Raw genomic sequence first — 24,977 nt, 5'->3', positions numbered from 1 at the left:
AGTCATTTCATTAAAGACCTTTTAATAACATTAAAATAAAGTAAATATTTTTTAAAATAGTTGGCTGAATTTTATTGAAAACCAGTTTGGTTCAGCGGTTACAGACAAACAAACATCATGTTACTTTATTATAAGGATAATCAAAATTTATAATAGTAGTATAGACGTCATCAAATATGTTCTAGCATGCATACCAAGCCATTTAAGTACCTAGCTATTTCTTATTTCAATATAATTATTACGTTTTTTATCGCCAACCATTTTTTCTGCAACAACTTTGGTGTCTTCCACATTGGGTCCCTTTTTATCCTTCTTTTTTGAACCTAAAAAATAAAAATTACTTTTTGTGGCAAAACGATTATATTGATCTATAATTTTTCATATCCTCGATATTTAGCCAGCTTCCAAAGACAACAAAGCTTAAAAAGTCAATAAATAGTGTAGAATAGACCGACTCAAAATGCAAAAAAATTTGTAGCGCAATTCTAACCCATTTCTTTTTTGATAATATGACTATTGATACCAAAAAAGTGTGCTGGTACCTTTTTTCAGCAATATGTCAATATCGATTTTCATAAAAAAAAAGGGGAAGGGTCCCCCCCTGGGAGAGAAGTTTTATTTTATTTCAAAATATGGCTTTATTTACCTCCTGAATTCGTAGATTAAGAATCAAAAAACGATTTTTGAAAATATTGACGCTATCAAAAGTTATCCTCAAATAACCGTCAAAAATCAGCTGATTTTGCTAAAATGGCCAAAATTGTCAGTCTTTTGAGGATAGTTCTTTCTATGATCAAAATCTTTAAAAATCGATTTTTGATTCTTAATCTACTCTTCAAGACGAATTCAGGAAGATATATAAAGCCATGCTTTGAAAGAAAAAAAATTCTCCCCCAGGGGGGAACCTTCCCCTTTTTTTATGAACATTTTTTTATTTGACATACCTATTGCTGAAAAAAAGGTACCAGAACACTTTTTTTGGTATCAATGGTCATTACATCATAAAAGGAATGGGTGGAATAGCGCGCCCCATAGACGTGACGTCCAAGGGGGGGGGGGGGGTAATGGGGCGATTACCCCCCCCCCCCCCATTTAAAATTTACCACTACCCTGGGGGTGCCGTAGGCACTCCTAACCATTTAGAAGGGGGTATTTACCCCTCCAAAACAATTTTGGGGGGGTAAATAGTATACCCCCCCCCAAAATAAAAAATCTCTAATAAAAAAATTTTCGCGCATTTTTAATACTAAATATTTAATAAAATTTAAATTACCCCCCCCCCAAAAAAAAATTTTACCCCGGGGGTAAATTTTTTTTGGGGGGTGGGGTAAACTAAATTTACCCCTACCAACAGATATCAGGAGGGGTAAAAATTTTAGGGGGGTGGTAAAAAAAATTTTTAACCCCCCCCCAAAAAAAAGCTTGGACGTCTATGGCGCGCCCATTGAATTTTTTAAAAAGTGGTAATTCTGAGTCGGTGTAGTGTAGAATAATTTCATCAATAATCTTTCCAAAAAAAACTTATTTCCCACTAGGTAGGTATGTAAGAGACAAAAGGATTTTTATGGAGTAGAATAAGAAAATGGCTAAGATTGATTTTTACCTTTCTCTCTAGTCAGCATTTTTCTCATTATCGGTTTGTCAGCTCGTTTGATTTCTAGCTTCGTTCTAAAAAAAGTATTACATAGGTATTTAGTTAGCTGAGAAAATTTATCGAGTTTTCCTAGTCTATTTAGGTAAAGAGAGAGAAGAGAATCAGAATAAAATAATTTAAGTTAACAAAAGGCAACATGACTAGAAAAAACCTTTCCCTTTACAAAAAAGAAATAAAATCTTAAACTTACCCAGATTCCATTCTTTCTTTAATTTGATCGTTGGTCTGCCAAATACTTTCATCTTTCAACAGTCCTAACGGCGGATTTACAGGGCGTGTCAGCGGCTGAAAACCTAATAAAAATGCAGTTCAGGGGTTGTGATTCAGCAAATTAAATCCATTTTAAATTACTAAAAATTTGGATATTTAAGTGGCGTAATGTTGGCGTAAAAATTGTTTGTGCTGTAACTAAAAGGAAGTGGGAACGAAAGGGGGAGGGGGGACAGAAGGAAGTGATGAAATTATCACTTAGAATTGTTTGTCAAAAACCTGGTCCTTAATCCCTAATTAAATTTAAAAAAGGGGGGGGGGGGTAGATATACCACACTTTTCTGGGATCTTGCTGAGTCAAGTATCAACTGTTGGGAATATCAAAGGATGACTCCATGCAAAATTTGAGCCGGATCCGGCCAAAACCGGCCGTGAATTTTATGAAAAACCGGTTTTTTCCGGTTTTTAGGGGGTATCTGTAAATCGATTCAGCTGGAGCAAAACCGGTTAGAGGTACAAAAAATTTTACTTCACATGAAATTTAGCCAATGCAATTGCCTACAAAAATGTACTTCATCATCAACTTGATTGGACAACTCTTTCCCCTCCAAAATGTCCATTAAAACCTCGGAAACGGCAAAAATCGCCAAAAATCACGCCTTCGGCGGCAAATAACGGCTAAACGGTCAGCCGGAGGCGAATGAAACATAAATAAAGAAATGTCTGCCTCAAAAAGTTGTTCAACATCAAAGAGATGCTTGAAGTCTCTAAAACGACTCCTTCCCCTCCTTTAAGGGGAAAAACTGAAAAAACGTGATTTTCAAAAGTATGCCCACTTCGTGGGTGTGGGGGGCACTGAACCCGTCACCCCAGGGTCACCAAATATAAAGTCTAGGCGGCCCACAATGCTGAATTTTCACCAAGTGAAAGTCTTGTGTCATTATCTCTTATGAGAAAAAAGTTATTAATTAATTAAAATTTCAAATTGTGATTTTTTGATGGATTTCTTTGATGAAATGACAGGCCGGTCAATTTTTAGGCCATTTTTTGCGGTTTTTGGGCCGTCACGCCCAAACGGTTTGAGATAATCTCACGGGACCTTTTGCCCGACCTAAGCCTGGTTATTTCTGAGGTCTAAGAAAAAAAAAATCCCGGATTGGATGAAGCACGACGTCGCTGCGTGCCGTCAAAAATCGCTGGTCGGCTCATTTTGCCCCCTCAAACCCTCACCTCGTGCCATTTTTCTGTGTAAAGATTATAATTATAATCTTTTGCGTAAGTCTGTTTTTTTTCCCTAGACCTCACAAATAACCAGACTTAGGTTGGGCAAAAGGTCCCGTGAGATTATCTCAAACCGTTTGGGCGTGACGGCCCAAAAACCGCAAAAAATGGCCTAAAAATTGACCGGCCTGTCATTTCATCAAAGAAATCCATCAAAAAATCACAATTTGAAATTTTAATTAATTAATAACTTTTTTCTCATAAGAGATAATGACACAAGACTTTCACTTGGTGAAAATTCAGCATTGTGAGCCGCCTAGACTTTATATTTGGTGACCCTGGGGTGACGGGTTCAGTGCCCCCCACACCCACGAAGTGGGCATACTTTTGAAAATCACGTTTTTTCAGTTTTTCCCCTTAAAGGAGGGGAAGGAGTCGTTTTAGAGACTTCAAGCATCTCTTTGATGTTGAACAACTTTTTGAGGCAGACATTTCTTTATTTATGTTTCATTCGCCTCCGGCTGACCGTTTAGCCGTTATTTGCCGCCGAAGGCGTGATTTTTGGCGATTTTTGCCGTTTCCGAGGTTTTAATGGACATTTTGGAGGGGAAAGAGTTGTCCAATCAAGTTGATGATGAAGTACATTTTTGTAGGCAATTGCATTGGCTAAATTTCATGTGAAGTAAAATTTTTTGTACCTCTAACCGGTTTTGCTCCAGCTGAATCGATTTACAGATACCCCCTAAAAACCGGAAAAAACCGGTTTTTCATAAAAATCACGGCCGGTTTTGGCCGGATCCGGCTCAAATTTTGCATGGAGTCATCCTTTGATATTCCCAACAGTTGATACTTGACTCAGCAAGATCCCAGAAAAGTGTGGTATATCTAGGGGGGGGGGTAATGCAACTATCTCGTTATCAGTGAGCAAATGGCACTTAGAATTCGAATTTTTATCTGAAATTTTGCATGAGTAATCCTTAGAAGGTCTATTTTCCCTAAATCGAACAAAAAGTTGGAAAAGTAGCCGCTAACGGCTTGCGGCTCAGCCGTTTAGCCATTTTTTGGGGTATTTTCAAGGGAAATCCAATACGAAACCTCTCTCCATATAATACTCTTTTCTGCTCCAAAACATTTTCAAACGGTTCTATCCGGTAGTTGCTGGTACTAGAAATCTATAAAATGTTGTTTTTTTTTGTATCATTTCACATGATTTAAAGCCAAAATATGTTGCAAAAATTGGATTCCTACGTAATTTATGACAGATTTGCCCTAAAAATAGCCAAAAAAAACGGCAAAACAGCTGAGCCATTAGCCGTTACTTTTTCAACTTTTTGTTCGATTTAGGGAAAATAGACCTACCAAGGATTACTCATGCAAAAGAGGACTATCCACGAACAAGAGCACGTGATTCTAAGTACCTTCCAGCATTGATCCTGAGTATTTTCTTTCAGAATATAATAGGTCACTAATAATAATTAATATATTGACGAGAAAATTTATGTTTCACCACTTCAAGTTGAAGAAAAGTAAAAAAATGTCCACCATTTTTCGTTAAAATTATATCAAACGTTTTGTTGAGTTCGGGGTGTCTTTAATTGTCCATGTTGTCAAATGATAAAAATTTTAAAAAAGTCAAAAGCACATTTACTATATCTCATATGTATGTTTAAATTAATGCTAATATGGATTAATTTACAATCTATATAACACGAGTATTCGCATATGTATCATCAAATATCCACTTTATTAAAAGAATTAGCTTCATAAAAGTTTTCAAAATCAATTAAAATACCTAAAAAAACATGGTGAAACATAAATTTTCTCGTCAATATATTAATAATATATGGTGACCTATTATATTCTGAAAGAAAATACTTAGGATCAATGCTGGAAGGTACTTAGAATCATGTGCTCTCGTTCGTGGATAGTCCTCTTTCAGATTAAAATTCGAATTCTAAGTGTCATTTATACATTGATTACGAGATGGCTGCATTAACCCCCCCCCCCCCTTTTAACATCAGATATCTGGCCTACTATGTTAAACTTCAATCCTAGAAACGTGAAATAAGGTGTATGAGGAATTAAAGTTTACAAATCTTTAGATTTAAAGTAGTAGAAAAAAAACTTAAATTTCAAAACAATATACTAGGTACTATTTATATTTAGTGATGGCAATCTGTCGAATTTTTGGGCCGGATTTGGATTCCGGATTCTTAAAGAATCCGTCAAAAAAAGTGGCGGATTCCTTGCGGATTCCGGAATCGGATTCCAGCAATATTTTAAAAGGATTTTTAAATTTTTTTTTTAAAATTTAGTGCTACATATGTTCTAAAAATCCATGTTCTTAATGTTCTCTATAATTCACTTCCGAGAATCGAACCAGATTTTAAAAGATATTATATATATATATTGATGAAAATCTTTGCCTTCAAAGAGGAGGAGTTGAAAGAAAAAACCCAAGACGCTAGTTTTAGCCTACCAAATAAGAATCCGGAATCCGCTATTAAAAAACGGATTCCGGATCCGGATTCCAAAATTGGCTGAAAATTGGGCGGATTCTTGATCCGGATTTCCAACCCTATTTATATTACAATCAATGAATTGAGGAAATATAATCTTACTTTCTAGTTCTGATAACTTTTGATAATTTTCTAAGGTTCTTTCCTCTTTTTGCATCACCGGTTCACAAGTTGTTTTGCAAGAGTTTTTAGTTATAGCTTCTTTAGACATATCATTGGAAGTTTCTACAATCTTTGCATTGGTGGATTTTTCAAGATTTTCATTGGAGGATTTTTCAAGATTTTCATTGGAGGATTTTTCAAGATTTTCATTGGAGGATTTTTTAAGTTCCTTATTTGTGAATTCTTTAAGCTTATCAGTGAATGATTCTTCGTCCTTTTCTTTAGGCTTTTTAATTGAAGTTTCTTTAACCTTATCATTAGAGGATTCATCGAGCGTTTTTAAGGAGGATTCTATCTCTTTTTTGACAGATAATTCTTTGGGCTTTACATTTGAGGATTTTTCATCGGAGGATTCTTTGCCTTGTAGATTGGAGGATTCTTTAAGATTTTCTTTAGAAGAATCTTTATGCTTTTTATTGGGGGATTCTTTCAGCTTCAAACTGGAAGAATTTTTCAGCTTTTTATTGGAGGAATCTTTGGACCTTTTTCCGTTTGATGATTCTTGGCACTTTTCCAATTTGCTTAATATTTCTAATCCAAGATCTGCTACTGTTGTTCGGTTGGAGTTTTCCTGACTATTTGGAGCATCATCATTTGCTCGAATTTGTAGCGTTACTGTAAGTGTTCCTGAAGTATATTATAATTTAAAAGTAGTTTTTTTTGAATATTGTTAAATTATTGTATTTTTTTATAACATTTGTTTAGACAGGTAGTTTTAAAGTAATTTGAAGTTATTTGAGACAATCTTATTTTTTTCCCTTATATTTTCATTTGACTCTTGAATAGGTATTTTGATTATTCAAACATTTTTAACATATTAAAATATGTCAAGTGCAAAAAAAACATTTTTTTGTTGTTGAATAAAAAAGTTTATCTCAGATGATTCAAAGTTGTCTAAGGGGGGGGGGGGCGAGGGGTTTAATGCAACCATCTCGTAATCAATGTATAAATGGCACTTAGAATTCGAATTTTTTATTTTGATCTAAAATTCTGCAGGAGTAATCCTTGGTAGGTCTATTTTCCCTAAATCGAACAAAAAGTTGGAAAAATAACGGCTAACAGCTGGCGGCTCAGCAGTTTAGCCATTTTTTGGGCTATTTTCAATGCAAATCATCACGAAACCTATCTCCACATAATACTATTTTCTGCTCCAAAATGTTTTCAAACGGTTCCAGCCGGTAGTTGCTGGTACTAGAAATCTGAAAATGTTGTTTTTGTATCATTTCACATGATTTAAAGCAATAATATGTTTCAAAAAGTTGATTCCTACGTAATTTATGACAGATTTACCCTAAAAATAGCCAAAAAAATGGCTAAACGGCTGAGCTGTTAGCCGTTACTTTTTCAACTTTTTTGTTCGATTTAGGGAAAATAGACCTACCAAGGATTACTCATGCAGAATTTTAGATCAAAATTCGAATTCTAAGTGCCATTTATACATTGATTACGAGATGGTTGCATTAACCCCCCCCCCCCCTTTAGCGAGAAAAGACCAAAAACAAATTCAGCGGTTCCGCCGTCCTTTTCACAATTCCACAGTGTAGGTACCTCTTTTTTTAGTGAAGTTCCTTCGACTTTTTGTTGTGGTTTCAAAAATTACCTATCAAGTTTTGAATTTATGTTTTGTTTTTTATAAATGTGTGGACAACGGTTCAAATTCTAGATTTTTGCTGATTACAAATACAGATAAGACAGGTTTTTACCTAGGTCCGTAAAAATACGGTCAGGATCGTTTTAAGAATGATGGCAATCCGTCGAATTTTTGGGCCGGATTCGGATTCCGAATTCTTAAAGAATCCGTCAAAAAAAGTGACGGATTCCTGCGGATTCCGGATTCTTATTTTTAGCGGATTCCGGATTCGGATTCTGGATTCTAGCAATATTTTAAAAGGATTTTTAAAAAATTAAAAAAATTAAGTGCTACATATGTCCTAAAAATCAATGTTCTTCGTGTTCTCTATAATTCACATCCGAGAATCGAACCAGATTTTAAAAGATATTATATATATAATGATGAAAATCTTTGCCTTCAAAAAAGAGGAGTTGAAAGAAAAACTCAAGACGCTAATTTTAGCCTACCAAATAACAATCTGGAATCCGCTATTAAAAAACGGATTCCGGATTCGGATTCCAAAATTGGACGGATTCCGGATACGGATTGCCATCTCTAGTTTTAACAGCTGCCATACTAAATTTACCTGAATTACCACCACAGCCGCTTCTTCCCTTGCGCATGGACCTAAACCCTTTTCTAGGTGGACAGAGTGTTATGGAACCCGTTACTTTTGGCATATTTTCTTCATTTTCCTTCAGAGCATAGAAAATTATTATAGATTAAGAGACAGGTAGCCTAACGTGACCGCCATGAGAATCATGTTTTTTTCGAAATATTTTGTTGCATTTTTAAAATAAGATTTTTTATATTTCTAAGGTACATGTTATAGTTTAATTTTCCTTTTAATTATTTTAATTGTAATATATACTTAATAAAAGTATCTTGTGTATCATTAGTCAAAAACTTAATCATAAATAAATAAGCTCTATATAACTTTCTATGCCTTAATATCCATTTTAATTTCTTGAGATGATTTGACAGTCTTGTTTGTTTCAACTTTTGTTGTTGTTGTGCTTGTCTTGGAAGTTGTGGTTACGGATGTTTTGGTTGAGGTGGTGGTAGATGAATACGACGTTAATTTGGAGGATTTTTGTTCCAAAATTTTGGAACATTTTTCAATTGAACTTCCGTTTGAAATATTAGTCTCATTTGTATCTGAACTCGCAACATCAACGGACGTATAGCAAACCCATTCGGAAGTGGTCGAATTTCTACCTTGTTTCTGCTTTCTCGCGTCTTTATTACTTCGAGATAGGCTTTCAGCAATTTCTTGGCAATCTGGCGTAGGTGAACATGCATTCTGCTGGATGAAAGACAAGCAACAAGGACACATGGGCGGAATGTTGGACATTAATTTGTTTACTGACTCAATAAACTCCTCAGGTTTCACTAAGTTCTCCAGGAATCTCTGAAAAAGAGTTGGTTTGTATACTAAAAGAGCAAATATTCTCTTTAAATTTTTTTTTTTATATAAATTAAACTAGCAGAATGAGCATAAATAACTAGAAAAATGGCATAAGAAAGAAAACCATCCCAAGACTTAAATCTGAAAATGAAGAGTAAGTGAAGGGTATGTAAAGTGCAGTGAAGGGGAAGTGTTGGAAAGTGATGGATCGACAACCATCTCCTCGCCCCCCCCCCCCTCCCATGAAGTGCCCAGGCCTAGGGGCCTATAAGCCGTTATTACTTTACCAAAGTGATAATTACCTGAACTAAAATAGAAACATGTTCAAAATTATCTACTTCATCCTTCCTTATCTGTTCAATTATAAACTCCAAGGCTTTCACAGATTTAGAGTGAGACAGCTGAGCTCGATCTTTACAGATATTCTCATTAGTTAAATCTTCTTCGCCTAAAAAAAAGGATGCCATCGTCTTCAACTATAAAAGCTTAATAATAGGAAACAGTTGATTAAAATAACAGGACAATTGATGGGCAGACGGACAAAGTGCGTTATGTTGTAAATGTTCATGGTCAGCAGCATACCTGCATTACTTTTCAAAATCTTCAGTGACACCAAAATAATAAGATCTTCATGAAGACCTTGATCTTCATTTTTTTCCGCGTATATAACGGTAATTTTTTTCGCATATAAAAAAAAGGTCTAAGGTAGATGTTGTATTCAAATGCTCTTAGTAAGTCAAGCTGTTCTTTATTATGGACCATTTCATTATTATACAATGGGTTATCATTAAAAAAAAACTAACTTAATAAGATCATTTGACTACAACTCAACACCCAACTTAAATAATTCCCTTTATAATTGTTTGTATAATGGGGGTTTAGTTCCCCTATCCCTAGGACTGTTAAAAGGGGAGCTATTCTCCCACATCAGATATAAAATTCCAAATCTCCGAATATTGAATAGGTATTCAAAAGATTATCCTCCCCCCCCCCCCCCCTATTAACCTTTTATTAACCAAGCTCTGTCTTTTCTCTTGCAAGTTTTGTCTTTTGAGAGACCAAATTTTGCATAAGACAGAGCTTGCAATAAAAAAGACACAGCTTGTAAAAGACACTACTTGCAAGTTGTGTCTTTTCTCTTACAAGCTCTGTCTTTTCTCTTGCAAGTTTTGTCTTTTGAGAGGCCAAATTTCACAAAAGACAGAGCTTGTAATAGAAAAGACACAGCTTGTAAAAGACATTACTTGCAAGTCGTGTCTTTTCTCTTACAAGCAATGTCTTTTCTCATTCAAGTTTTTGTCTTTAGAGATGCCAAATCTCACAAAAGACAGAGCATGTAATAGAAAAGTCACAGCTTGTAAAAGACACTACATGCAAGTCTTGTCTTTTCTCTTGCAAGTTTTGTCTTTTGAAAGGCCAAATCTCACAGAAGACAGAGCTTGTAATAGGAAAGACACTACTTGCAAGTCGTGTCTTTTCTCTTACAAGCTATGTCTTTTCTCTTGCAAGTTTTGTCTTTTGAGAGGCAAAATCTCACGAAAGACAGAGCATGTAATAGAAAAGACACTACATGCAAGTTGTGTCTTTTCTCTTCAAGCTGTCTTTTCTCTTGCAAGTTTTGTCTTTTGAGAGGCCAAATCTCACAAAAGACAGAGCTTGCAATAAAAAAGACACAGCTTGTAAAAGAAACTAATTGCAAGTTATTGAGATAGCTAAACCAAACTTGGTGTGGATATTTGTAAGTGCATTTAGAGCATCTTTATTAAAGCCATCTTAATCTGGGTCCACTCCTTCTACAGGTTAAGGTTGCCTGACTTTAGGGCACCCTGACGATTACTTATAGTGACTTTAGACTATGGGTTCAAATGGTAACTGCTAGTAGAATCTCATAAGCTCTCCGTAGACATCAATAGAAGAAATGTAGCTCATCTCAGGCCTGAGCTAGACCCGTTTTGTCAACCCTCGCCACCTTTTTTCTTGCTCTATCAAACACCATTCCTTAGTCAAGGTGACCCATGGGCCATACGCTCGCTTTGGTACCTCGTCTTTGGGAGTCTACCAGGCTGCCTACATTAGACTCAGCTTAACCAAACTTGGCACAGGGTATCTCAAGGCATCCTAGATCATATCACCTAGGAGTAAAGAACCCCTCTCAGACGACTCTAGAGGGCACTTAGGGCGCCCTGAAGTCAAACCAAGGACACTAAGCTGAAATCTGGGAAATCCTGGTGTCAGCCTACTGTCTTCAGGGTGCCTTAAGTGCCCTCCAAAGTGACTTTAGACTATAAATTCAAATGGTAACTGCCTTTCATTTGCCAAGAGCTCTCTGTAGAGTACTTAAACTCGTTTCTAGCTCATCTGTGGCCTGAGTTCTAAAAAAAATGTGTCCCCTAGGCTACCTTGAGAGTGCGCTAACCATAACCAAGAAGGGTGAAAACATCGATCATTCAACCAGGGGCATCTTTCAGTATCTCTAACTTGGGCTAGGATTGAGCTACAGAGGATTTTAAAAGGTTCAGCATGGCAAGCTGAGCAACTTTCATTAAAGCCTTTTGGACAATTTTTGACTCCTTTTGGGGGTTAGGCATCCCCATAGACATGAATCAAGAAATTTTCAAAATTTGAGTTCTAGGGGTCCATAACCACTTACAAAGGTGTTTTATGTTGTCAAGTTTTCTCTTCAGCATGCTAAGAGCTCTCCGTACACACCTTAATCTCCGTCCTAGCTCAACTGTAGCCCACATGGTGACTTGCCAAAGATGAGGAACTGTGTTGAGCACTGGTTTTTGGATCTGTGGTTAATACTCCTGTCCTGCTGAGATGGGTTAAGTATGGTAGAATCTACATAACTAAACTCTTCGTCAAGCTGGAAACGAGTTTAAGTACTCTAAAGACTTAACAAGCTGAACAGCTTTCCTGACAATACTAGGGGTCTGGTGTCACTCTAGAGCGCACTTAACACAGTGGTCCACAAGGCAAAAGAAGTTTGACAAAAACCACCAGAAAAACTGACTATGTGGCCATCAAATATATCCATTGCACACTGGTCTAGAGGGGTCAACATTCAATTTTTCCTAGCCATCAATTTAGACAAAAGTTGACCTGCCAGTCTTTAAAGACATCCTGGGCCACCTTTATTTAAATATCAACCCATGTTGATAATATGTTTTTTGAAATAATTTGGGGCCAAAGTTGCAGAACCCTAAAATCTAAGAAGGTATTGTTGACATTGATAAATTGGCTATACTTGCTTAACCCATTAGTGCCGAGCGCCACTTTTATGGACCGATCGAGCTGAAAATCTCAGGGAAGCTTTATAATGGTCAAAACGGAATTCCAATTTTTTTGTTTTGCTCTAGTGGCGTGCACAGGAAAGTTGCAATAAAACCCGGTTCGGCGCGAGTAAAAAAACCTTTCGGCATTAATAACCGTTTTTGGTGTTTTTTGGTGCTTTCCCCCGGCATTAAAGCCCGTTTGCGACCTAAATACCCGGTTTTTTGGCCCAAAAAGTTAAAAATGTAATTTTTGAACGCCCAAAGTGAGATGAACACTTTTTAAAACTACGATACGATCCGTAATTGAAAACTACATAACCTCATGTAATTGATAGAGCTACAACTAACATACAAAACAATTTATATCACATTTAAGATTTTGGCTATAGGTGCCGCCGTTTTCGGTTAAAAAAGCCCATTTCGAAGAAGTTTTAAAACTTTTGCTAATATTTGTATTGATAATAATGGGAGGGATATTGATAATGTAATTTTTGAACGTCCAAAGTGAATTATAGAGTAGCAACTATTTTAGTAGTATCAGTAATTGACAAATATATAAAAAAATATAATTTTTATTGATAAAGCAAAGACTAGAAAAGACTTATCACATATCTTTAAAAAATATCACAAACAAAAGAATAGAATAATACAGTAATATCCAGATAACAAAAATGGCCTAAAACCATCAAATTTGCATTTCCCCCCCCCCCCCTTAAAAATATTTATGTAGTAAAGTCTAAACCAAGATATATCAATCTATCTGTCCATCCATCCTTTTATTTATCTATCTAACAATTGTTGATTATCATTGGGAATCTACATAAATTTATCGGACATTGTTGTCAATTTTGTACTCCTAAAAATTTAAAATAGTATTGTTTTTTTTAGAGAAAAAAACATATCCCCCCCCCCCCACCCCTTAAAAATATTTATGTAATAAAGTCTAAACCAAGATATATCCATCCATCCTTTTATTTATCTATCTAACAATTGTTGATTATCATTGGGAATCTACATAAATTTATCGGCCATTGTCTTATCCCTATATATCAGTCTATCTATCAATCCTTTTATTTATCTATCTATCAATTATATTTATCATTGGGAAATAAAGAAATTTTTACATTTGAAGAGAATGATAAATGATAAAAAATATCTAATATATCTAATGGTTGAAAAGTTAAAACCGGGTATTTTTACTCATGCCGAGCAGGCAGTTATATAGAACACAATTAAACGTTAAAAAAATCATATAAAAAATCATAATTTGAATAAAACGATTTCACAAATGAATGTAGTTGCCAATAAACTTTAAATTTCACGAAAAAAATCACTAACTTTACTTCATAAACAAAAAAGTTAGAAGGGGTATTTTAAATCACCTTATTTTTCTCGGTTCACCCATTTTTGATGAAAGATTGTGGCCGACCGAATAGATAGAAACGCTTCTCTCTGGGGGGAATTGAAAAACAGCGCAGTAAAGGTTAGGCTCATGCGAGCATGATGCAATCCTGAAACTGAAAACCGTTTTTTTTCAGCATTTTCTGGAACCGGGCGTTAAAAGCCGGTTCGTCACTAATGGGTTAAATGTGATAAAATCAAATATCTGCATGTTGGAAATTGTCCAACTAAAATAAGTCTTATATAAGTTCAAAAATTAATTATAACACAAAAAATGGTACAAAATGCAAAAATGTGGTTTTTTTTAATCAATTTTTAACATAGGGTAAGTTTTGCAAAATTTTCTTAGTGAATACAACCTGAGTAAACCTATATGTTTATTAAAGAGAATTTGTTGGTATTGTAATTGGCTTCATATAGCACGATATATATGGCTTCTGATTTTGTTCGTTTTGTGCATTATCTTAAAAACTAATAGATCGATTGGATTTCATCGATGTTGTAATTTAAAATTATTCTGATGCGTAGAGGGGGGAAGGATCTATTTTTGCGGAGTAATATCTGATAAACAAAATAGCTAAATAGTATAAAAATCTGTTACATTTCATATAGATTAGTTAAAATAAATTTTTAAATGTTAATTTAATTGTTTTATATTCACATAATTGATATTATTCTTTCAGCCTACTCTTTATGTGTATTCATAAATCTGACTACTATGTACGCCTAGCGAGTACTTAGACTGAGGTTATACAATACATATTAATAACCGAGAATACATACACAAATAGTATAAAAATCTGTTATATTTCATATACATTAGTTAAAATAAATTTTTAAATGTCAATTTAATTGTTTTATATTCATATAATTGATATTATTCTTTCAGCCTACTCTTTATGTGTATTCGTAAGTCTGACTACTACATACGCCTAGCGAGTACTTAGACTGAGGTTATACAATACATATTAATAACCGAGAATACATACACAAATTCAAAACATAAACAATTAACAAACACATTCATTGGCGTGCTATAGCCTTTAATGCAGGAATAACAATTGATTATAATGATTTTTAAATGGATTAAATCAAGACAATATAGATAAAATGATCAAGATATTAAAAAATTAAAATCGTGCAATTATTTAAATTCAGCTGGTGAAAAACAGTTAGACGTACAAAAAATTTTTACTTCACATGAAATTTAGCCAATACGATTGTCTTTAAAAAAGTATTTCATAGTCCTCTTGATTGGACAGCTCCTTCCCACCCTAAATGTTGAATAAAACCTCGGGAACGGCGAAAAGCAGACTTTAAAGGTCTTTGACCTTCAAGGTCATATATTTTTTTTTCTCATAAATGGACTCCCTGACCCCTAAAACCCCCAATTTGCCGTATTGGGCATTAAAATCGGCCTAAAAACGGCTAAAAACGAATTTTTGACCCAAAACTGCGTTTTCAGACCAGTGTGCATTGGGGGGCCAGGAACTGATTTCCTTAAAATCATATCTGTTCCTTGGGATTTATTCCATTTTAAAGATAATAGACCGAATTCCTTAAAATAATAAGGTTGTTTGTCACTATTTTTGTTGCTATGGTCTCAGAATAGGAAATATCCTTTTAATCCCTGAAAATCTGGCTTGGGTAGATCACAAAAATTCATGACCTAACATTTTCTCCCCAGTGGTGGAAAAGTTAGAGCACCTCAAAGTTTTTTTTAACCAGGCCCTGGTGTATTGGCCCCAGAGGGCCTTCCTGAGGAGCTAGCATAAAGAACCACAATGGCTGGCTCTAACTGCCATCTGAAGTCATTGGAGACAATGGCCAGCCTCCTTCCAGCGGTGCAGCCAGGCCGTTTGGCTGACCAGTTCAGGACACATATCTCTGGATACATTAGGACATTACCCATCTTTGCTGTTTTTTACAAGTTGTTTAAAAAAAACTGCGTTTTCCAGTTTTGGGAATCAACCAGAAGAAGCATGAAAAAAATAATTATATGTCCATATTCTCTGTAAAAATGTACATAACATTTACTAAAACTGTTTTTAACCTATTTTTGAATGGGGGGTCAAAAATATACTAGGACACCTATAGAATCAGACTGCAGAGCCCAAATTTGAATTAAGTCCCCAATAAACTTTTTTGGGGGGATTTAAAAATTAATTTTTAGTGTTGCTGTAATCATTTTGACCGAAGCAAAAGCTCTTATTTTACTTCGGGTAATATTGTGGCTTACAGAACATTTTTATATAATTCACTTTATATTGATACAATTTCCAAAACAAGGGGGGGGGAAGTTTGTACACTTATAGGAAATGAAATTCAGTACCAAAGTTTGGGAGGGACGTATGGGCTTGTTTTTAAAGTTATCAACCTAATTCTTTTTGTAGGCTCTCTTATATGACTTGATATACACGGAAAACTTTGAAAATTGAATTTCGGTACTTTCCTTCTAGGGGCTTGTGGAGCAAAAGACCCCCCAAAACTCTAAAAATATGAGTTCTGACCTTATTTTTTAAGATATCGACCTGATTTTTTCTTTATAATACTTTTTTAACATACCCGAATCAACGAACCATTACAGATTTCATTTTGGGACTTTCCTTCTAGGGGCTTGTGGAGCAAGAGAACCCCAAAACACAAAAATATGAGTACTGGGCTTTTTTTTGAAGATATCGACCTGATTTTTTCTTTATAATACTTTTTTAACTTAACCGAATTAACGAACCATTACAGATTTCATTTTGGGACTTTCCTCTTAGGGGCTTTTGGAGCAAGAGACCCCCAAAACACAAAAATATGAGTACTGGGCTTATTTTTGAAGATATCAACCTGCTTTTTTTTATAAAAAATAATATTTAAACATAACCGAATCTACGAACCATTACAGATTTCATTTTGGGACTTTCCTTCTAGGGGCTTGTGGAGCAAGAGAACCCCAAAAATCATAAAAATATGAGTTGTGGGCTTCTCTTTTAAGATATCAACCTTATTTTTTATATAATAAAAGAATACTATTTTAACATAACCGAATCTACGAACCATTACAAATTTCATTTTGGGACTTTTCTTCTATGGGCTTGTGGAGCAAAAGCTCCCAAAAACACTAAAAATATCAGTTCTGAGCTTATTTTTAAAGATATCAACCTGATTTTTTATATAAAAATACTATTTTAACATAACCGAATCTACGAACCATTACAGATTTCATTTTGGGACTTTCCTTCTAGGGGCTTGTGGAGCAAAAGACCCCAAAAACACTAAAAATATGAGTTCTGACCTTATTTTTAAATATATCAACCTGATTTTTTTAGGAACACTTTTTTTTAACATGACCGAACTAAGAAACCATTACAGATTTCATTTTGGGACTTTCCTTCTAGAAGCTAGTGGGGCAAAAGACCCCCAAAAAATATTTTTAGAGATATTGAGCTGATTTTTTTCATGAAAACTTTTTTCACATGTTTGAACTAGGTAGCTACTAATAATTTCATTTTGGCACTTTCCTTTTAGGGGAAAGTAGGGTAAAACACCTCCAAAACAAAATAAATTGAGTTCTCAGGTTATCTTAAAGAATAAGCTCAGAACTCATATTTTTAGTGTTTTAAGGGTCTTTTGCTCCACAAGCCCCTAGAAGGAAAGTCCCAAAATGAAATTCTTAATGGTTTCTTAGTTCAGTTATGTTAAAAAAGTATTATTTTGAAAAGATCAGGTTGATATCTTTAAAAATAAGCTCAGAACTCATATTTTTAGTGGTTTTGGAATCTTTGCTCCACTAGCCCCTAGAAGGAAAGTCCCAAAATGAAATCTGTAATGTTTTCTTATTTTGGTTATGTTAAAACAGTATTATTATTTAAAAATCAGGTTGATATCTTTAAAAATAAGCTCAGAACTCATATTTTTAGTGTTTTTGGAGTCTTTTGCTCCACAAGCCCGTAGAAGGAAAGTCCCAAAATGAAATCTGTAATGGTTCGTAGATTCGGTTATGTTAAAATAGTATTTTTATATAAAAATCAGGTTGATATCTTAAAAAAGAAGCCCACAACTCATATTTTTATGATTTTTGGGGGTCTCTTGCTCCACAAGCCCCTAGAAGGAAAGTCCCAAAATGAAATCTGTAATGGTTCGTAGATTCGGTTATGTTTAAATATTATTTTTATGTAAAAAAAAAGCAGGTTGATATCTTCAAAAATAAGCCCAGTACTCATATTTTTGTGTTTTTGGGGTCTCTTGCTCCACAAGCCCCTAGAAGGAAAGTCCCAAAATGAAATCTGTAATGGTTTGTTAATTCGGTTATGTTAAAAAAGTATTCTTTTATTATATAAAAAAATAAGGTTGATATCTTAAAAGAGAAGCCCACAACTCATATTTTTATGATTTTTGGGGTTCTCTTGCTCCACAAGCCCCTAGAAGGAAAGTCCCAAAATGAAATCTGTAATGGTTCGTAGATTCGGTTATGTTTAAATATTATTTTTATATAAAAAAAATCAGGTTGATATCTTCAAAAATAAGCCCAGTACTCATATTTTTGTGTTTTGGGGGTCTCTTGCTCCACAAGCCCCTAGAAGGAAAGTCCCAAAATGAAATCTGTAATGGTTCGTTGATTCGGGTATGTTAAAAAAGTATTATAAAGAAAAAATCAGGTCGATATCTTTAAAAATAAGGTCAGAACTCATATTTTTAGTGTTTTGGGGGTCTTTTGCTCCACAAGCCCCTAGAAGGAAAGTACCGAAATTCAATTTTCAAAGTTTTCCGTGTATATCAAGTCATATAAGAGAGCCTACAAAAAGAATTAGGTTGATAACTTTAAAAACAAGCCCATACGTCCCTCCCAAACTTTGGTACTGAATTTCATTTCCTATAAGTGTACAAACTTCCCCCCCCCTTAATTTCATTGAAAAATCTAACATTTACAATAAAATGAATAATTCTGAAATCTAACCAATAAGAAGTTTTGTTTTATATTATTCTTTACAATTAAAAAAAACGAGTGTTTTCACAAAGTGACGTATTTCCAATGTAGATAAATATTTTTTATTTAATTAAAATGAAAAGAATGAAAACCATACACATAAAAGATACATACTTTTTAAAATTATTTTAAAAGATAAGTTTGAATAATCTTATTTTATAACACATTTGTATATGTGACAAAGAATAAATTTGTTGTATTGCATAAACACTTGTTGTCATTTAACCCTTTACAGCCATTTTTTATGTTTTTAAAATAAGTGAGAGAACACAAACATGTTAATGTTAATTCGTTGATATATTATAAAGAATAAACTTTTTAGTGAATTTTTATAGTAAAATCATAAGGCCTAATTTTACTCTATACCAGAATACAATATTTATGAAGCAAAACACTCTAAAAGCTACAAATTTTACCCAAATATAAAAAAGTCCTTTTGCTTCGGTCAAAATGATGACGGCAACAGTAAAAATTAATATTTAAATCACCCAAAAAAAGTTTATTGGGGACTTAATTCAAATTTAGGCTCTGCAGTCTCATTCTACTGGTGTCATAGTATATTTTTTATATACGTTTTAAAAATAGGTTAAAAACAGTTTAAGGTGTTTTTCGATATCTTTAATAATGCGGCTGTACTGAAAGGTATATGTAGAGTAAAAATGCCTGATGCTAAACCTGTGATAACAATTATAATCAAATAACTCATTTATTGTGCAACATATAGGTTGAAAAGTGCAATATTAAAGTAACAAAAGGTTAAATCAATGTAACCATTTAAGATTTTTTACATTTTTTCTTTTTTTTGCTACATGCAAAGAGCTTTTTAGGTTCTTCAGAATTTACTTTTTTCTATTTCTCTATTTCAACATCATTTTTAGTAAGGAATCTCTTATAATACTGTGTGCATTGAAGAATAAAACAAGTAACTTTTTATTTCATTTCAATATCTTTAAAAATAAGCAAGTTATCTTGGTTCAAAATTAACGAAAAAAAGACTTTTTCTTTAATAACTTGATATTTGAGTAATATGTCATGTATCAATCAAAAGGGATTAGGAGATTAATGGGGGGAGGAGTGAGGAACTAACATGAAGATTTTTAATACTATCAAATTGAATTATAAATAAAGCAAGAATAAAGTTAATCATTTGTTCTGTAAAAATAAGCATATTTAAGTTAAATTTAAAACGTGATCATTAGAATATTTCATTGGGCATGATATAATGTTGTTTTCAAGTAAAAAGAAGACTTTAGTTGAATGTTATAGCCCTAAATTTTACAAGAATACAGCAACACACATAAATTTTGAAATATTTAAGCTCTAAAAAGCGCTATTCTTTCAAGAGATATTAAAAATCACCTTTTATGAAATTTATCCATATTTTTAAAGAGAATTAGAATATATGATTATTTTTTTCATACTCCTACTGGTTGTTTCCCAAAACCAGGAAACGCAGTTATTTTTAAAACACCTTGTACAATTTTTTCCCCACTTTTCCCCTGGCCGGGATGGCTGTCCAAAGTGGCCTGGGTCAAGATCAGCTAAAAACTGTCTTAAAACGCTTATCTTTGAAATGGAATAAATCCCAAGAAGGAACAGCTATGATTTTAAGGAAATCAGTTCCTGGCCCCCCAATGGGTATATTTGATGGTCACATAGTCCGTTTTTCTGGTGGTTTTTGTCAAACTTCTTTTGCCTTGAGGACCACTGTGTTAAGGCGCCCTGAAGTCGAGATACAGGAATCCAAGTTTTGGGGTACCACGGTTCAGGGCGACCTAAGTGCCCTCTAAAGTCATCTGAGCGGGGTCTATACTTTGAGGTGATATGCTCTCTGATGCCTAAGGGTGCTGTATATCAAGTTTGGTTAAGCTGAGTCAACTGTAGGCTGCCTGGTAGACTCCCAAAGTCGAAGTACCAATACAAGCACTAGTGTCAAACGCTATAGGTTCAAATGGTAACAGCTAGTAGTATCTCATAACGTATCCATAGACTACAAAAGAATTTCTGCAGCTCATCTGTGGCCTGAGCTAGACCCATTTTGTCAACCCTCGCCACCACTTTTGATACATTTGAGTTTAAACATAGAATTTAGACTTAACCTTTGGAAGGGGGGAAGAGGGAATATCTCAGTTTCCAATATCATAGAACATTTTTCCCTGTTTGGTGATAATAGTATATCTAATGTCATTAATACATTTTTGAAGCATTCTTTTATAATTAGAAATGTCTGCTTATGTTAGAAACTATATGGGTGAATATAATGTGATAATGATAATCTTTATTTTAAAGTTGTGGCCAAAGATTAAACTGACAGGCTATCATAATCATTGCAATAAACTTTTTACACCTGAAATATCGTGTTCAAAGAAAATAAAATTTATTCATTTGCTTTATCATTCAAATTATTAAATAATCTTTTTATATTTTAATGTTACTTCATGGCAAATCTGTAATTGTCATCAGTAAGATTGATATCTTAAAATCTGCGCTTAGAAAATGAAGTTACACAATTAAAATATGAAGATCCATGCATAAAAAAAGATCCACACTTTTAAAATGAAGATACACTTTTAAAATATGAAGATCCATGCTTAAAAAATGAAGATCCACGCTTTAAAAATGAAGATCCACACTTTTAAAATGAAGATACACTTTTAAAATATGAAGATCCACGCTTAAAAATTGAAGATACACACTTTAAAAATGAAGATCCACACTTAAAAAATGAAGATACACACTTAAAAATAAAGATCCACGCTTAAAAAATGAAGATACATGCTTTAAAGGAAGCCTGCAAGAAATACCACGCTTTAACTGCTGAAAGACTGCCACAAGTAGACCAAATACCCCAAATTTGAAGCCTTCAGCTTCTATAACAAAAAAGTTCCAGGCATTTTAAAATGACATTTTATGTACAATGAAAATTTTGAAAGAATTGCAATGCTCATGTTGAAAACTTTGAAATTAAACTACGTAGCCTAGAAACAAAATTATAAGCTTATTTTTGTCATAAATTTAGGTTTCCAGTAACTAATCATATTTTTACAATAAAATACCCATTTTTATAGTCAAAATCATTAAAAAAAATCAAGTTTTACTTGCGTTGTAACGAATGTACTGTAGCCAATCAGAAGGCTGAATCAGCCAAACAACCAATCACAGCTAAGCTTGTATTAGTTTACCCCTTTGTTTCCGCTATGATTTTAGTTTAAAAATGCAATTTAAATCGAATTTTTTTCATAGATTTTGACTATGAAATGTGGTGTTTTTATTGTAAAAATGAAATCAGTTACAGGCAATCTAAGTTTCTGACAAAGATAAGGTTATAATTTTAATTCTAGGCAACGTAATTTAATATTGTTTTTTCTTTTATGAGCATTGGAAATCTTTCAAAAATTCCATTGTACATAAAATGCTATTTTGAAATGCCTAGAACTTTTTTGTTATTGAAGCTGAAGGCTTTATATTTTGGGTATTGGGTCTTCTTGTGACAGTCTTTCAGCAGTTAAAGCGTGTTATTTCTTGCAGGTGTCCTTTAAAAATGAAGATCCACGCTTTTGAAATGAAGATTGATGCTAAAAAAAATGAAGATTGACACTTAAAAGATAAAGATACACGCTTAAAAAATGAAGATTGATGCTTAAAAATGAAGATAAAAATTGAAGATTGACGCTTAAAAAATGAAGATCCACGCTTAAAAATGAAGATCCACGCTTAAACAATGAAGATCTATACTTTTAAAATGAGGATTGGCGCTTAAAAAATGAAGATTGGCGCTAATAAAATTAAGATTGACACTTAAAGAATGAAGAAACACACTTAAAAAATGAAGAAACACACTTAAAAAATGAAGATACACACTTAAAAAATGAAGATCCACGCTTTAAAAATGAAGATTGATGATAAAAAAATGAAGATACATGCTTTAAAAATGTAGATACATGCTAAAAAATGAAGATTGCTGCTTTAATATGAAGATTGGCGCTTAAAAATAAAGATCCACACTTTTAAAATGAAGATTCATGCTTGAAAAATGAAGATACATGCTTTTTAAAATAAAGATTGATGCTTAAAAAATGAAGATTGACGCTGATAAAATGAAGATTGATGCTTTAAAAATGAAGATACATGCTTTTAAAATAAAGATTGAAGCAAAAAATGAAGATTGACACTTTAAAAATGAAGATCCACGCTTAAAATATGAAGATTAATGTTAAAAAATGAAGATACATGCTTAAAAAATAAAGATCCATGCTTAAAAAATGAAGATACATGCTTAAAAAATTAAGATCCACGCATAAAAAATGAAGATCTATGCTTTTAAAATGAAGATTGGCGCTAAAAAAAAGAAGATTGATGCTAAAAAAATGAAGATTGACACTTGAAAAATTAAGATTGATACTTAAAAAATTAAGATTGATGTGTTATAAATGAAGAAATAAGCTTAAAAAATGATGATTGACACTTAAAAATGAAGATTCCCGCTTTAAAAATGAAGATCCACGCTTAAAAAAAAGAAGATTGATGCTAAAAAAATGAAGATTGACACTTAAAAAATGAAGATTGACACTTAAAAAATTAAGATTGATGCGTTATAAATGAAGAAATAAGCTTAAAAAATGATGATTGATACTTAAAAATGAAGATTCCCGCTTTAAAAATGAAGATCCATGCTTAAAAAATGAAGATCCATGCTTAAAAAATGAAGATACATGCTTAAAAAATGAAGATCCATGCATAAAAAATGAAGATCCATGCTTTTAAAATGGAGATTGGCGCTATAAAATGAAGATTGATGCTAAAAAATGAAGATTAACACTTAAAAAATGAAGATTGACGCGTAAAAATGAAGATACATGCTAAAAATTGAAGATACACACTTTAAAAATGAAGATACGTGTTAAAAAAATGAAGACCCACGCTTTTAAAATGAAGATTGGCGCTAAAAAAAAGAAGATTGATGCTAAAAAAATCAAGATTGACACTTAAAAAATTAAGATTAACGCATTAAAAATGCAGAAATAAGCTTAAAAAATGATGATTGACACTTAAAAATGAAGATTCCCGCTTTAAAAATGAAGATCCACGCTTAAAAAATAAAGATACATGCTTAAAAAATGAAGATTGACGCTTAATAATGAAGATTCCTGCTTAAAAAATGAAGATCCATGCTTTTAAAATGAAGATTTGCGCTAAAAAAATGAAGATTGACGTTTAAAAAATGAAGATCCAAGCTAAAGAATGAAGATATACGCTTTTAAACTGAAGATACGTGCTTGAAAAATATTTTGCAGATTAGAACTATAGATTTTCCATGAAGTAAAGTTAAGATATAACAAGTATTATTTTATGATTTAAATGATAAAATAAGTGAATACTTTGCTATCTGAGAATCTAATATTTATGGTGAAAAATGTTCATTGCTACGCTTATGATCGCGTGTCACGTTTATCAATGGCCAGTCTTCGGTGGCGTTTGGGTGGCGAAAACCCAAGTAATGCAGGTATGGTCAGCAGAATCTTTGTTTCATAAATGTCAAGATACATTTGTTTAAATTTACATAGGTAACATTAATCATATCAGTTTTATTCGGTGTTTCGGAGCCGTTTAATTTTGATGCGGCTCCGGCTCCTACCTTAAAATTAATATATCAATTTTTGTTCATTATTGAATTTGATAAAATGAAATAAATAATATAAAATATTTTGATTTTATTTGATTAAAGCTATATAAAAGTAGAAGAATGTGTGTCTATTTGTTAAGTAACAATAGTTTTTCAGTTTATTATATAGAAATAGACCGTTGCCAAATTATAATGTTACTTTAAGAAATCATTTTTAGCAAATCTGGAGCAGTTTTTAACGACAAATACGGCTCTGGCTCCACCAAAAATGTTGCTGCTCCCGGCTCCGGCTCCGAAACGCTGGTTTTATTAATAGGTAAATAGTATTTTAAATAATTTAATTACTTTGTCCTACCTTTAAAAATCCGTTCTAATTTTGCAAGTGCTTCATAATTACTGGGCTTTCGCTTGTGTCTATTTAAAACCTTGCATGAGCTACACTTTTTATTGGTACAGATGATTAACCAGTGTTGCAGTGCTCTTTTTAATCCATCAATCACACACACTTCAAGTCTATCACATTTTCTCTCGTAGAAACACATTTTAAAATGCAGAAATATAACTTTAAAAAGGGCACATTGGTGGTTCAAACAGTTTTGTTTAACTTTTTTATCCTTTTGATCATTTTTGCTGAGGTCCTCCTCATTAATTGTACATTTTACCGCGTGGATAAAATTTATGATTGTGTTTATATTATCTTTATCACTTTCAATGCTTTCAATATCAATAAATGGTTCATTATTAGTCACATCCTGACACAATGATTCTAATGATTTTACACAGTCTGTTGGAGATGAGAGGGAATCGCAGAGATTTGGATTTGATTGATTTTTGTTGTCCAAAGACAAGATGAGATCATTTGATTGGTTGCTCCCGGGGGTCATTGTGAAATTATGACTTACAGCAGCTGCCATATT

The 24,977-nt window shown here is 33.3% G+C and overlaps 2 protein-coding genes across 7 annotated transcripts in view; both read right to left on the bottom strand.

Annotated features, from left to right (window-relative positions):
* Positions 1 to 24,974, bottom strand: part of LOC145318489 (uncharacterized) — a 35,358-nt gene extending 10,384 nt beyond the window's left edge. For 5 of the 6 annotated variants that reach the window (XM_080159754.1, XM_080159756.1, XM_080159757.1 and 2 more), the window contains exons 1-8: positions 24,416 to 24,974; positions 9,089 to 9,234; positions 8,325 to 8,789; positions 7,965 to 8,073; positions 5,707 to 6,393; positions 1,845 to 1,947; positions 1,604 to 1,668; positions 243 to 323 (exon numbers count right to left, since the gene is read on the bottom strand). In XM_080159754.1, coding sequence (XP_080015880.1) covers positions 243 to 323; positions 1,604 to 1,668; positions 1,845 to 1,947; positions 5,707 to 6,393; positions 7,965 to 8,073; positions 8,325 to 8,789; positions 9,089 to 9,234; positions 24,416 to 24,974 — 2,215 coding nt within the window. The remainder of the gene's footprint in view (positions 1 to 242; positions 324 to 1,603; positions 1,669 to 1,844; positions 1,948 to 5,706; positions 6,394 to 7,964; positions 8,074 to 8,324; positions 8,790 to 9,088; positions 9,235 to 24,415) is intronic. The other variant, XM_080159759.1, reaches the window with a different exon arrangement.
* The window catches only part of LOC145318490 (uncharacterized), a 221,458-nt gene that overhangs the window by 60,673 nt on the left and 135,808 nt on the right, over positions 1 to 24,977 (bottom strand). The window lies entirely within an intron of this gene.

The sequence above is a fragment of the Acartia tonsa genome, chromosome 5 (genome assembly GCF_053477335.1).
Source record: "Acartia tonsa isolate MP-2025a chromosome 5, ASM5347733v1, whole genome shotgun sequence".
NCBI classification, from domain to species: domain Eukaryota; kingdom Metazoa; phylum Arthropoda; class Copepoda; order Calanoida; family Acartiidae; genus Acartia; species Acartia tonsa.
This window is presented reverse-complemented; position numbering and strand designations above follow the sequence as displayed.